This window comes from Bombus pyrosoma, linkage group LG14, assembly GCF_014825855.1.
Source record: "Bombus pyrosoma isolate SC7728 linkage group LG14, ASM1482585v1, whole genome shotgun sequence".
In the NCBI taxonomy this organism is placed as follows: domain Eukaryota; kingdom Metazoa; phylum Arthropoda; class Insecta; order Hymenoptera; family Apidae; genus Bombus; species Bombus pyrosoma.
In genome coordinates, this window is record NC_057783.1 from 1729910 (window position 1) to 1745291 (window position 15382).

The following is a 15382-nucleotide window of genomic DNA, read 5'->3' on the forward strand; positions in this document are numbered from 1 at the left end:
AAATAAAAATTTTAAGATTTAATTAATTTTATATTCTAAATAAAAGTCTCCATTGTTCCTGATATTTATTTTATATTAAACTAAAGATGATATCATACTGACCTCGTGCAAAGTAACCTCGAGATAATTCAAGGTCATTCAGTAGTACGTGAGGGATATATGTATTGATAAAAACAGGAAATTCTTGGAATATTCATTGTAACGTCGGTTTGTTCCCTTTTAAAAACATAAATAAACAATTAGATTGCTACTTTGAGAACATATTAACGCATGTAAATATTCCAAATTTTTCATCATTACGATATTTTTTACACAAAATGTATAATGTCGTACAAGGTACAAAATATGTAGTTACGCTTTTAAATTATAATTAAGGTGACTTTCATATAATATAATTAAAGTGTGTTGAATCATTTTTTAAATTTAACAACACATCAGCTTAAGGATATGGTGATTTGTGTAAGTATTTTTTGTTCCTTTCCTTATAAATCATTTAATAAATGAGAAATTCATATTATCTGCATCCTGCTCTATTTTTCGTAAAAATTGGAAAATATCAATTTTTATTTGTACTTCGTATAATAAAACTTTCACATCTTTCTTGCCTCCATATAGACGTTGAAACTTTTCCATTATTTTATATTAATTTCAAATCCATTTCAAAACCATTATAATCATAATAGTCGTACATAATATCGTTACAGTGTTTATGGAAACAATTTCGTATAACACATATTATAATGTGCTCACAAAAATTGTTTATGATAAGTGTTCGAACACTTTCCCGAATCACTGTACATAATTCGTTAATTCAATAGTATTTCTCTAGTTGGATCATAGAATATCGTATTTAATATATATGTATATATATATATATATATATATATATATATATATATAGAGGTAATAATAAAAAAACGAACAGTCTGCCCAGTGTTTTGTTCGTCGAATTAAAAAATAGTCGACGTATCCGAGACACGTTTAATGCAAAGTGAAGCGAACGATGTAGAGCGTTAGAACGTAACGTGGCTGTTTAAGATTTATTTCTATAAATTCTTATATCAGTTTCTCTCTCGAACTTTCTGTGACCGTATATTACGTTTTTATAACCTTAATCATTCTTCATGCCCGTCCGTTTTATTTAGAAACATATTTGCCGTTGTGCACGATGATAAATGCCATAAAAAATTCTCTGATGCATTGGAAGTAATTTGTTTGTCGTGGACGTATAGTAGTAGTACCGTATGTACCTTGTAATTAGAGAGGAAATGCGGATGCATTATCAGCAGGTAATGGAACTCAAGTGAAAGTGTTATATCATTAAGTCTTGTTCAATTCTCAGTCGGTGATTATTAAGATATCAAGATCTCAGCATTTATGCTAAGGCATATGGAATTGCAGATCTAAATATATAATTATGCATTAGGTTATAATTATTATGTACTTTTGTGTATTATGTACCTTAGAATATAGTTCTTTTATTCAGAGTATGGATAGAACTGTAACTTATTTGCGGTTACCATAATTCAGGTAGCACGTTAAGGCGTGCAATGTTCTTGCAGTTTATTCCCGCAAATGATGTATTGTTTGCTTTTTGTTTAGTTTTCAGAGACTTAAAAAAAACAGCAGTTTCATTCAATCATCGATTTGTTTCAAAGATAATCGAATTACAGCCCCAGTACTGTATTTAATTAGAGACCTTTTCGAATTACGAAATCGAGGGCACTTTCATAGTTACTTAATTACACTTGAATTTGTAATTGTTCCGACATCGGTCATTGCTCCCTCTCCACGTATGTCTATTACACGTAGTTTCATCGTATCGTATATCTTCGCGTTAATTTCTCTCGGAACAGTACACGATTACTTTTGTTGTAAAATAGCAATAGCGAAAAATAGCGGACAGAAAAATATTACAATATTTTCAGCAGGTTATTTATTATTTCGAATCATGAATATATATTATTAGTTTTTCAATTAAATAGAATACACGCAGAAAAATAATTTTTCATTCATGGAATATTATATTAACATTGAAAGTTTATACGTAAACATTGAAGCTGTAATTAGTTTTTCTACCCTATTCTCAGACAACTCTGCAATTTATCTTTTCCTGTTTTAGTATCTAATCTCGGGTATCAGGCGATTATTTCCTCACCCTTAAATTCTTTATCGATGAAACATGTTTAGAAAATCCAACAACAATTATTTATTGACCAATCTCCTTAGTATTTTTTTTTTTTGTTTTTTTATTGATTGACAAATGTCGTATTATAAAGTTCATTAAAAGATAGAGCCGTGAATGGAAAGTATCGTAGTAAACTTGTTATGCATTATTAACTCGAAGCGCATTTATACGTCGTTTTCGCATACTGTTATGCAAGGATACTTGATACGAAAGATCTAGGAAAAGGAATAGGCTTTAGAATGGATACGTCATTGTTTCATCACGTACGGCTGCCTCTCAGGTATTCGTTTCCTTAGATCTTTCGTATCGAATATCTTTGTAGTATGTACCTCACAAACAGCATGCTTCTTATTTATCGTGATTAAATATGTCCTTAGTATCTTTTTGATATTGCATCAAAGTTCAAACAAAATAATATTGGAAGTGGATGAGTATGTGGGCACAACGTGTTTGAGAAAAATGATCCACTGCTATCTTGTTTTTCATATTGAACCATATAACTTTCCGGGAAACTAAATATCTGTTTAGTAATGGAAAGCAATGGAATATAAACCAAGATACATATGTTGAAACACCAAGTTATTTTGTATATTACATGTTTTATTACTGTACGCTTGCAATAAAATGAATTAAAGAAAAGAAAATCGTATGAAGAAAATCATTAGAAGAGGAGATTATGTATTAGATGGGTAGAAAAGTTCTGTCGAGTTTTATACAATAATGATATAGCCAGTTTTTTAATACTTTAATTTTTTTTCTATTTATGTATTTTCTACACTAAATGCTTCCTTATCTATTTCTTAACGTTAAATAATATTGGCACACCATTGTATTTATTATATAGCATCAAAAAATGGCAATTACAAGAATTTGGTATTATGAGAATGAAATTTAAAATCTAGCTTTAAAAAAAGGCTACGTTGGAAAATAAGGGTATGTGCAAATACTTTCTGTGGCTATTGTATAACATTTTTTCCTATTTATACTTATAATACGTACATGCTAAGTTCGACTGCAAAAATGACCAAGTGTATTTATTTCATTTCCAGGTTCGGAGATCGTTAAAGATTCCTGGTCGCCGGAAGGAGAAGGAAAAGTTGCCGAGTGGTATCACCGCAGACTATAGTGCTTCGTTCTTCGCTTACTTGGACCGTGATATCTTAGAAAATTCGCAAAACTCTTCAAGCTCAGGGCAAAGTGTTCGCACTGGTAATAATTGGAATACGAGAACGCCGGATGGTTTGACACAGAGTGACTCTTCTGAAACTTCTTTGACTTCATTGACAATCACCACCACTACGTCTTCAGTTACGCCAACCAACGTATCCGGACAATCAGGGAAGAATTTGCCACCACTGCCGCCAAAGCCTCCGAAGCGAGGAATTCTTAAGGGGCCACGTCTGAGTGTCAGTAATACTGTGAATTCGTTGTCAGAGGAAAGTCATCTGCCGAACGGGAACGAGACCAATTACCAGGAGGCCAGCAATTTACTGGTCAGAAACACGCTGCAGAACGAGGTGATCGCTTACCAGAACGTGCCCACACACTTGGCAGGATTTGGGAACGCTGTTAGCAAGGAGGAAGCTTGTAGCGAGGAGGAAACGCAGACAGGACAAAGCTCGTGGCAGGTATCACCTCAGCGAACAGTTCAGCAGGCTCAGCAGCAGCATCAGCAGCAACACCAGCAACAACAGCATCATCATCACCACCAAAGCGACACCAAACTGTTGCAGGTTAGTTGAAAGGACCTAATTGGTTTCTGTTAGAGGCTTTTGCTGGTATTTCAGGTGCTCGTGGTTTGAAATTCATGCTGTCCAAGCTCAGCTTCGCAGCTGAAAGATCTTCGTGTTTCATTAGCCTACAGAGAGAGGTACAGAGAGGCTAGCTAGTCTGGTACTATACCTATGTGTCTCCTAATGCAAACACTTCTAGCCACCAACTCGTACTTTAAGGGAACTGTTTTCAGTAGTATGGTAATGCGAGTAGTTGATTACTCGTTTCATGCAATTTGCAACACTAGTGGTTTGCGAATTTTCTACTTGAGGCCAATATTACCATATCGTTGTTACATAAAATATTTAATTATTACCGTAAGAATTGGGCTGGTTTGCACGTAATTTATTACTAAATTACGATCCTAACTCTTATATCAAGCCTCTTTCGATCATCTTTGGTATACATAGCATTTAAATATTTTCTCTCTGTGATTGTTTATATGTATATAGTACGACACATTTTATTTTATTATATATATATTATAATTTGTATTTAACAGTCAAATTGCAATTTATCTTTTACAGGTGGTGACCAGTGCAAGCCCCTCCGCAGACTCCCTAACAGACACCACGAATTCCAGTTTCGCAACACCACCTTTCAGCCTGTCGCCTGTAGGAGAATCCCAGGGTTTGTCGAGGTGGAGATCCTCGGCGTCCTTCGAAGAACAAGGCGTCGAGTTGCAGTTACCAGAGATCGTCCCTCTGGAACTGCCCGAACCTCGCGAGCTTACGATCCAAAGGCAACCACCACCGCGAAACGATTTCGGTTTCTCGTTGCGTCGAGCTGTAATCGTGGAACGAGCCGCAAATGGTGTCACGCAGATGAGACCTGTGATCTTCGCTGAACCAGGTTCATTGATACAACATAACAACGACACCGGCTTGCTGCCAGGCGACAGGCTGATCGAAGTCAATGGAATTAACGTCGATGACAAATCACGGGAAGAAATTATCGATCTCATTAAGGGCTCCGTTAACAGTGTCACCGTAAAGGTGAGTTAAGACGATGATTATAAAATATATAATTTTGCTATTCATCTTGATAGAGCTGAGATGCTTTGTGGCACAAGTTTGATACTAACGTTGCAACATTTAAGAGTTTGTTATTAGATCATTCGTAAGTAATGCAAATTTTCTTACCTGCTATATAGGGTGCCCTATCATCTACTTTTGTAAAATCTTAGAAGTAAAAATGAGAAAAGGATATTATACTTATAAACATCTAATGAAATATAATATTCGTTTGGAAGGAGAACAGAAGGGTTAAAAAGTCGACACTTCGTTCCGATGCGAGCAACAAATACAAGTAAAATATAGTAAAAAAGAAAATAGTTCAAAAATATAATCTATACTTTAAATTTTTCCAAAATGAGAAGAAATCGATAAGCAGCATCTTTAATCCCCACTTTCTTGTTTCGTTCTCCACGACGAAAATGGTTACACGGGATCGTTGGCGTTGCCGGTAAAAGTGAGAGCGTTCACAGGTACGCTTGGTCGGTTCGAAAGGTGATCGGTGTACGGAACAGAGAAACTGGTGTTCCCCGGCTGATCATGGTTGGTTCATTGCCACTGATGCACCGAATATAGCGGGATCGTGACTCATGACCCATAATAAAACTATACTTGGACCGGGAGCGTCGCGTGAAAATAACTTCTTACCGTGGGATCCCACCGATGATCTTCTATTGGTCCTTGGTTGTGACAGTTGGTCACGAACTCGGAGAATTAAGTACTTAAGTACTTTGTTAGACTTCTTACTGTCAAAGCTGTGCAAGCGTAATTAGATTTGTCGACATGAACTTGCGATACGATATTTTCTATTTCTGTGTGAGATTCTCAATGTCCACTGCCGATAAACAAGCTTTCTTTTTATTTATTCTCCTATCGGGTTTACAACGATAAACCCATCGTGACTTACGCAGGGTTTTATCCTAAGTTAACCGGGAAGAATGAGTCAACTCGTCGCTCGGATTTATAATCTCTAGAATATAACAGATTCTTTATTTATGAATCTCCACTCTTTCAATGCGTCGTATCATCTTTGTTAAAAATAAAAGGGAATTAACATTGACCCAATTATGGAATTAATTAGTGCTATAATTATATAGAAGCTTTTGATTAAGAAAGATCGAGGTACTTGGAACGTACTATACATCCTCTACGCTTTCTGGCTTAAAAGAATAACAAAATTTTTCAAAAGACTTGCTCTGAAAAAAAGACCACTCACATCGACTCCCAATTGGTATCGTTGTGTCACAGATGACACATCGTCAGAGTTTGGTTTAAGTTATGCAATTTCTGTAAAATACACTATTTCTGTTCGCATCTATGTATTCTACTTCATTCCTTGTGTAAAATGGCAAGCAAAATATACTACTGAAGTAGCATAAGTTTGTCTAGTTTTATCGTTGGAACATTTCCAGTTCGGGTTGTAAAGTTCCTAGAGGAGGATGTATCGATTAGGCTTGGGGGCCTTCGTACAGGTTCATGCCCTGGTTCTCCTTCTCGGTAAACCAAACGGTCTTAACAGAAAGAACGTAACGTGATTTACATACTTATACTATGTACAGCTAGGCCGCTTGCAGGTGTTCTCTCGGTCAACATCCTGTTTCCTGTGCTGTATACGCTAGACGGAAACCACTTTAATCTTCTTGAGCTCGCACACGCGGCTAGAAAGTAGTCTGAGGCATCCGTTACACGCGTGATATCTGTTTAATGCGTGCGATTAGCTATGATCTTATCAACATGTACAGTTGATCCTTTATTATCTGAATTCCAACCATCCGAATACCGGTAACTCTTGTACTACTTGTTAATTGTGGTAATTCCTTTGAAATAGCCAATTATCTAATAATCCTTAGGGAATGTTGCTCGGAATATACTGGCAAACTGTATTGTGTGTATTATTGGGTTGGAAACTAAGTGATTAGGTGGTAATGACAAAATCCGCAATCACTTGGTTTCCAACCCAATAGATTTGTAAATTGTAAGTTGTACATTTGCAAGTGCAACAAGTTCGTTCTTGTTTCTTTAGAGAAATTTTTATATGATCATAGAGAAAAGTATTATAAGTAGATATTTGTGTTGAGCCTTTACTTTGATGCCATTTTATCACTGAAGAGCAACATCAGAATATAAGATAGTTCAGTAGAATATAAGGAAGAATTGATTAGATCCAATGATATAGTTTGAACGAAATGGAAAAATATACGTTTAATGGAAAAAATAAATTAACAAACAATTTTGAAGACTTGGATTTAATCGATAACTGAATTTCAACACTGCCCCTCTGTTCTTTTAAAACTCCTCACCTTCAATTTCATTTCAATTCCATGTTAAACATTTTTTTAAAAAGTTTGTTTGTCAAGATAAAAGTGAAATTGGAATATAAAAGTGTGAGGTTCCCAGTAGAATAGACTCGTTCCATCGATGGAAGCTTTTTTTATTCTTATGTCACGCAACGAAAATGTGGTTGGTTAAAGCGGAGACTAATTAAAACGGGACCAAATAAGAGAGTGTCTGTTGTATATAATAAACGTGTAATAGAATGTGTAATGGAATACTTTGTTATTTGCAGGTGCAACCAGTCGCGGAATTGTCGGAATTATCAAGACGCGGTGGTAGCGACGGACGCCAGGTCGAACTTGCGGCCGCGAATATTCGTGGCGGTACACTTCGTCGATCTGGTAGTTTGCGGTTTCATCAAAACATGGTGAGTATTCTGTTTTCTGTCTTAATCCCGCGGCGAGATCGTTTTGCAAAGAGTCTTGGATGATTTCTCTCCCGTCACGCCACGAAAGAAAGTGCACACCGTTTCAGTCGCCTATTTGATTTAATAAAAAAAAAAAAAACATGTAATAGCCATTTATTTAAATAATGGCCAAATTTGTTTGAATTATGGTAAAGTGCTTTATTAATCAAGCTTTCCATGAGATACAGAAGGATTAATAAAAGGACAGATAGAGAGAAGAAGAATACTTTGGATAATAAAAGTGTTATTATTTAATTGCAAATTGAATTACAAAACGAATATCGATGAAACAGCAAATAGGAGTTGGTTTATCATTCGATTGTAGATCATGTTAAGAAAATGAATACAATTGAGAAAATATCAGATACAAAAGGAAACCGAACGACAAACTGTTGAGAAGATGAGGTAGGAAATAAGCGAGCGGAAAAAGTGAAAGACGTGATGGGATTGTTTGGTACTCTAACTCTAACAGGAGGAAAGGTGTAGAGGGAAAAAGACAATAGTAGGGACGGATGCCTTCCACCCACATTCCTCGCGGCGGTGCAGTGGCATAGTAATCGCTTAACGGTACATCTGCTGACTTGCCCGTTCCGTAATACCAGCTTTCTGTCGAATCAAAAACCGGAATCCTACGATAATAGCGCAATTACACGGTAATGAAGCTTTGTCACTTTTTATCGCCACAAATTAAGTGGCTAGTCACAGTGGCAGTTTATGCATATTAATTATTCGTTTATATCCAGACTGCGGATTTTTATACATTAATAGGAAATTTAACGATGCAGAAATGGACGGAATTCCAAAGAATATATAATATATATAAAATATCCAAAACGAAGTATGAGTAATTGATGATAAATATAATAACTTGCAAGTTGTATGTGGTTTTAAAGGGTTGATCATTAAAATTTTTCCTGATATATGGGAATGAAGTAGGTATTTATACTGAGATATATTGTACGTATGTACGAGAACAAAGTCGAACGAACTAAGGCATTTTTCTAGATACAATGGTGTTCCTTTGTTGATATCACGACGTTGCTATTAATGTTTAAGCATGTCGTGTAATTTTGTTGAAAACGACTTACGCGAAGACTACATTTTATTTTAGCATTATCGGCGTCAAACTGCTTCGATAACCGATGTTAAATTGCTGTTTGTTAACGCTGCAGTAAGATTATTAGGAATAAATATAACAGCATCGAAGATAACGCTTAATCTAATACAATAAAGGAAGGTATTATTTGTTGAATGCTCGATGCTTTCGAACCATGCTTCTTGCTTACTCATTGTCTTCTAAGAAAGTGCTTTAAATCAATTTTCAATATCTCTAAAAAATGAATTAACTCTTGCAAATTAAAAATATGTCTGAATGGTAACTGATTTGCTATCGATCATACAACATACTATGCGCTTGCAATTAACGCGATATTTATTAATTAATTTCGAGATTAATTTTTATTTTCTTTTAGCGTACCCAGCGACTTGTTTCAATTTGAATATTTAAACGAGGCACATGCGATGATCACGATTTTAATATTTTATCAATCAGTTCCAATCGTTAACACTTACGTTCGAGTATGTATACCCAACGAAATTTTAATTAAACTTCGGCAAAAAATTAGCAATTGATGATTGATGATGTTATCAGCGGTTCGTGATTCACATTTGAATATTTCGCATGATTAATATTTTCAATTATCAATTGACGATTAAAGAATGGCATCAACCGATGAGATCAGTACAATGCGATGATTAATTTCTTTCAATCATGCACACCAATTAATAAAATAAATTAAAAATTGTTATCAGTCACTTATGTCTGATAGTAACGTCTGGAATAATCGCAAAAGATTGAAGCGAAAACAAACCAAGTATAATTTATTTATACGATCTCTTCTCTAGTTAATCGAATTTCACGAAATACCAAACAGTATAAATAATAATAATAATGAATAATATAGTCGCGTCGTCTCAACGATTAATTTACGCTCGAAGAAAATTCAACAAGGTGAAGCGCCTCTGATTAAGCAATCACCGGCTGTTTCCATGATTTGCTGCCAGCGATAAATACCAAGTACAGCTTCCTATCATTTCCAAGTTAATGCATAACGAGAATTCTGTCCGAGCCACGGCATTTTGCTGTCCGTTAATCGTCGTCGTTCGCGACAATACCGTGCGAAAGTGGTAGTTGCTGTAGAAATGTATGTTATTGAAACGCCTTGCACTCGCCTTGGGACGTGTAATAAGACGAGTGCGATAAAAATATGCAGGGTGCGTCACATGTAGAAATGGAACGAAAGTTCGAATCTGGTTGGATAGTTTCGAGTAATTCGCGAGTGTATCGAAAAAGAAAAGTGATGCTTTCAAGTAGAAGCTAGGCGAAGATAGTAGAGATAGGTTTGAACTTAAACTCGTTATACATACGTTGAGAAATGTAAACGGTACTCTTTGATTTATTAAATTGAATTATATTTACTATACCATACAGATACTCGCAGTATATGAATTTTAAAAATTTCGCAGTATAGCTTCTAGTATGAATATAGTGTCTGTTGTTTTGTATTTTGAGTTACAGCAATAAAAGTAAGGTCATATGCTCTCTAGCGGTATAAGAGCCTTTTAAATGGCAAGGAGGTAGAAGCAATGCGATAGAATTTTCCGATAGCTGGCCTATTAAAGTTACGCCATATGCTGTAAGGCTATCCTCTTTATTTCAAGAACTTTTCATTCCACCTCCTCGGTTTGTGCATTGTTGACTTCATTCTATAAATTAACAGGAAAATATGAATTCAAGATTAAATACCTGTTGAGTATATACTTCAAATGTATATTGATTTATTGAAACTTAAAATTTCACATTAATTAAGCGATTATTCATCATTTGTTCATCATTGTTGTTATTGTCTACTACGATTTCCTATTATATATGAATAATTAATTAACTAAATTTGTTTGAAAAAAATTTATTTGGTATATAATCCGGATTTATATGCTATAATTGGTTGCAATTAGTCTGCTCAAAATGAGGTTCGTATCTCTGCTGGAACAACATATGTATATTTACATGTATTGATGGTTGGTAAAGTAGAGTGCGATCAAGTGGATCCGATGTACTAACGGTCGATTTACTGACTTGGATGTACTTGAGCAACAACCTGTTTGTACCTTTGCAATGAGTTGATGAGCAAAATAAATTATTTCTGATCTCTTATTTCTGGATGATACTAAGAATAGTATTAGAATTATTATTACCATATCGATGGTATAAATATTAATATTAACTATAAAAAGGAGGAGAAGAAAGGATGGAAAGAATTCCTAAGTTAAAAGAAGTAAAATTAATTGCGATTTCACGGAAACTAGCTTTTATATTTCCTTTTACATTCTTCGCGTCTTTCATCTTCATAACGTTCAAGTGCTTCTGTCTAATTATAGCAACCACTGTATGCATTATACTAATCATTGATCGCGTGTTCTCCTTTCATGTTATTCCAAAAGCAAACTAACCAACTGGCTCCTCCTGATAACTTTGTTCTCTACGCTAAAATACAGATGGCTTCGTTTAATCTTCTACTTGTCGTACACGTGAACGGTAATTAATGATGTAAACCACGCACTGTTAGTTTGTATTCATGGCGTTCGCGTTGATGTAAAATTGTACGATCAAAATTACACGCTACTGCATTACGTGCGAACGCATTATTCTGTCCATTTGAATTACCGTGCAGGATGAATGTGCTTATACTAGCAACAATGTTAATCGAATTGGATCAAGGTTTCTTGGTTATAACGTTTTTACAAATTCAACAAACGAATCCACAATTTAGAAAATAATTACTTCCTTATCCTCGAGATTTTCTTTATTTCTGGCGTCAGATACAGGTTAGCAACTAAGTGATTGCGGATTTTGTCATTAGATGGTATTGACAAAATCCGCCATCACTTAGTTGCCAACCCAATAGATACTTTTAGAACTTTTTATAGGGAATAGATATTGGTAACTATGCTATGTATGGTGAAATTAAAAATATTTTGTAGTCAGTCCGGGTCTTTCTCCAGCTACTCTGTGTAAATGTTAATTTCTTCAGTTCGTGAATTTATTTCGTAGATAAGTCAGGCTTTGTCACGAAAATTTTACTTCCTAATGTTTGCCTGTCACGATATTTAAATGGCTACTAATTAATTTGTACAACATGCAGTTACAAGTAAGCGGCAGTTACTTAGCAATGAGTAGTCTATTTCTGCTCCATTGGCTAACAGTTATCGATATAATTGAAGCGAGATCGAATAACGCGTTCAATAACACGGTGAAATTGATCCGTAATGCACTCAGGTAATATATTACACGCGTCTAAAATTAAATTAATATTTGTAGTCTAGGGAACTGAACACAGTGTTACATATCAAATCACAAAAATAGGTTAGATTACGTTTAAAATACGAACGCAATTATTTTGCTATTTTGAAATGAACATCTCTTTCTTTTTTGTAGTGGCAGAGATCTTTTAAATTAGTAGAAAAATCAACGATATGATAAGCACTGGCTTAATGGAATTGTAATAAATATTCGAAGACAGTGTAAGATACAAGGAAAAGAAAATAATTCACGTGATACATTAATTTGACGAATGGTGGCGAATTAACGGCAGTAAAATTCTTCAACATCGTCACTGTAGGGCTGTAAAGTAATGTTACGCAGGAACAGGCGGCATCGAAAAGGATGCACTTATAGGTGCAGTCCGAGAATGACGTCAACCTATTGCCTTTCTATAAATATCGAGTTTCCAAAAGAAGTTCGTTGCCCACGCTTGCAACGCGAACAACAAGCTACGAGAGTTTAATGACCGTCTTCACCACCATTTTAGCCTAAACTCTAAACCACTGAAACTCCCATTACATATTTTCTACTTTTATATTGACATTATTATTACACACATATAGATACTGTTTTATGCATATTCTGATTATTTCAGTCTTTGCGGCCGTTCGTAGCTGGTAGATAAAAAGTACTGTAAGTTGACGAATCAAAACTGCAATTATTATTAATTTTTTTTTACGCCAGGAACCCAAAGAAAAATTGTCAGTTCTCGTATATTATGCCAGCAGTTTAATATAGAAAAGTTTCCAACACGATTTGGCGATATTTCGAAGCAAAGAAAATTAATATTACGTGCAATATATATTTATTGATATACACTATATTCATATCAATAACATGAATCATTCTACTTAAGAATATTTACATAAATCTTTTGATCCAATTCCATCAAGTTGTCAAATATTCGATCACTCCTTCTATTGGGTTGACAACTAAGTGACTGCGGATCTTGTCATTAGGTGGTGTATATTCACAAAATTCAATATCTTTCTACTAGAAGCAATGCTTTATCGACGGTGTATCTTTAAGGTCCAACATTTTTCTATTAAATTCAATTTATAGTGAACACTATGGACACTGGAACAAATCGGTATTTCGTAAAAGAACGGATAGGTTGGAGATGAAATTCGAACTCGACCTGGTCGCGATTATACGATCGGTAGGTAAGAGGAACGATCAGCAGGCAAGGAAGCACAATGCAAATATTGAATGTGGTTTGCAAGAGGATAACGCTGATGACTCATGTCGAGTGACAGGCCGGACTGACGTTGGTGAATAAGTACACCGGTGAATATTGCGGATTGTTGCGAGCACACGCACCGATACACGACAAAGCCGTGGCATACTTACGCCTATCCGAAACGAGGCAGTTTTCAAGTTGTAACATCATTCGTGTCACGTTCGCTGTTTTTTCGGACGTAAAGCAATGCAAGTGTTGCCTACGTTCGTTCTTATACGCAAAAGCAACCCCGTGAAAAGGACTCGAACGAAGAATGTAAACGTGGTTGCAGCTTTTTCAAAGGCAACCGAAATGTTCATTCTGCAACATATTTCGAAGTTGCTGACGTACATTATCGCTGGAAGGTTTGGAGCATCCTTCGCTATTCAGGCAAACAGGTCGTTTCAGGCAAAAGGAGGGTACGACTAATTTAGAAGATTCGTTTCTTCGCGAAATAGAAAAGTAGAGCGCTAGGTGTTAAGCTGCGATTCTCCAATTTTTACACTTCAATTTATTGCTCTCGTTTTAGCATGCAAACAGAAGAAACTTTGATATAGAATTTAAACCAGGAACCGTACCGCTCAATTTTCACATCAATAACAATTTTTCCATATTTTCTTCAAACTTGAGATGTTTTTTAACATTAGAGAAATGCGGATGGACTGTAATGGACTGGAATATTGAATCTTCTTATGAAAGAACGTAGCAAGGTTAAAAAAAATGGAGAGAAAAGGGAACTAATATCACGCTCTTTCACAGAAGTAGACGTTCTTTCGTAGAATCGGTTACCTGCGAACTTTCCTTACCAAATCTGTCTCCCTGTTATCAGATCTTCCATGTAAGAAGACGTTATTCACATTTCGTGAAACGGTTTCATAGAAGAGGCGCGAAAGCGAGATGAGCGGGAACTCGTTGGTTGATTAATAGAAGTAGCAGTTGCATCAAACCGCGTTAGAAAGTAAAGGCTAATTAAATCTGTGCGATTGTTCCTCATGATTTGTTGCGCTACTAGGTTGAGTCTGTTACGTTACGGTACCGCTACAAGGATCCAGCCTACGCTTTAATTCTAGTTGTTTCACCTTCCACAGCCTCTTGTCTCGGCGCCGTACCTTGTCATTTTCGCATTCGAGACTTTACCATACTTTTCGAATGGCATTCTTTACCATCGGCGAACAAATACATTTGTGTTTTTTAAAATCGTAATGAATTATTCATAATCATAGGATAGCAGTGAATTTCTTTTCATTCACTATCCATTTTTTTTTAAATACCTATAATATGCATAAAATTTCCATATATAATGTTTAATAGGTAATACTTGAAGTTAATTACCCTATTAAGATCGTGTATCGAGTAATTGATCGATAGAACGACCTCAGACAGAGGGAATGTCGCGTAATGTTTTAGAAGCGTCTGTACTGATATTAAACTACGGGGCAAGAGTTTTTTAAACAGAGCAACGTTGCTACTTGGAAAATAAGCGAAGTAGAACTAAAGAGAAGTAGGGTGGTAACTCCCAAATATAACTTTTAAAGTAGTGTCGTCAGTCTTTGAAGCGGTTGTTACGCTCCACTCAACGAGATTTCAAGTATTCTTCGGTGTACAGCGGGCAAACAACTCTTTGAAGTAGCGTACTAAAACTTCTACACGATCGTAAATTTTAAAAAGCACCAGTGAACCGTAATTGCCTATTTTATCTCACAGACTCAAATTCAAAATCTCGTCAATTTTCTGTCTCTGTAAGGAATGCCTACGTAATAGAAAAATCCTCCTTTTAAAATGATAAACATTTTGAATATTTATTTTCATTACAGATTATCCATTCATAGTGTCCACTCATAATTGTTCTCTACGTCACGTTCTTAGATTGTCTCTAGGGAATGCAGCATCCATAGAAAAGTCTATAGAATTCTGTTACAGTGGCTGAATCTTTTTAAAGCTTAAGAAATATTCGCCCCTGAATGTATTAACGTAGCTGGTACAAGAATCTTGTAACAAAGCTCAGAGCCGACATATTCTAAATACTTTAGCTCGCAAGCAAACACGTGTCTCAAATTTTCTCTCATAC

The 15382-nt window shown here is 35.4% G+C and overlaps 1 protein-coding gene across 1 annotated transcript in view; it reads left to right on the forward strand.

Annotated features, from left to right (window-relative positions):
* LOC122574683 (unconventional myosin-XVIIIa) overlaps positions 1–15382 on the forward strand; it is a 65291-nt gene that overhangs the window by 2834 nt on the left and 47075 nt on the right. Inside the window, exons 2-4 of the mRNA XM_043742560.1 lie at positions 3238–3921; positions 4489–4956; positions 7541–7675. Of these exons, the coding sequence (XP_043598495.1) occupies positions 3238–3921; positions 4489–4956; positions 7541–7675 (1287 nt within the window). The remainder of the gene's footprint in view (positions 1–3237; positions 3922–4488; positions 4957–7540; positions 7676–15382) is intronic.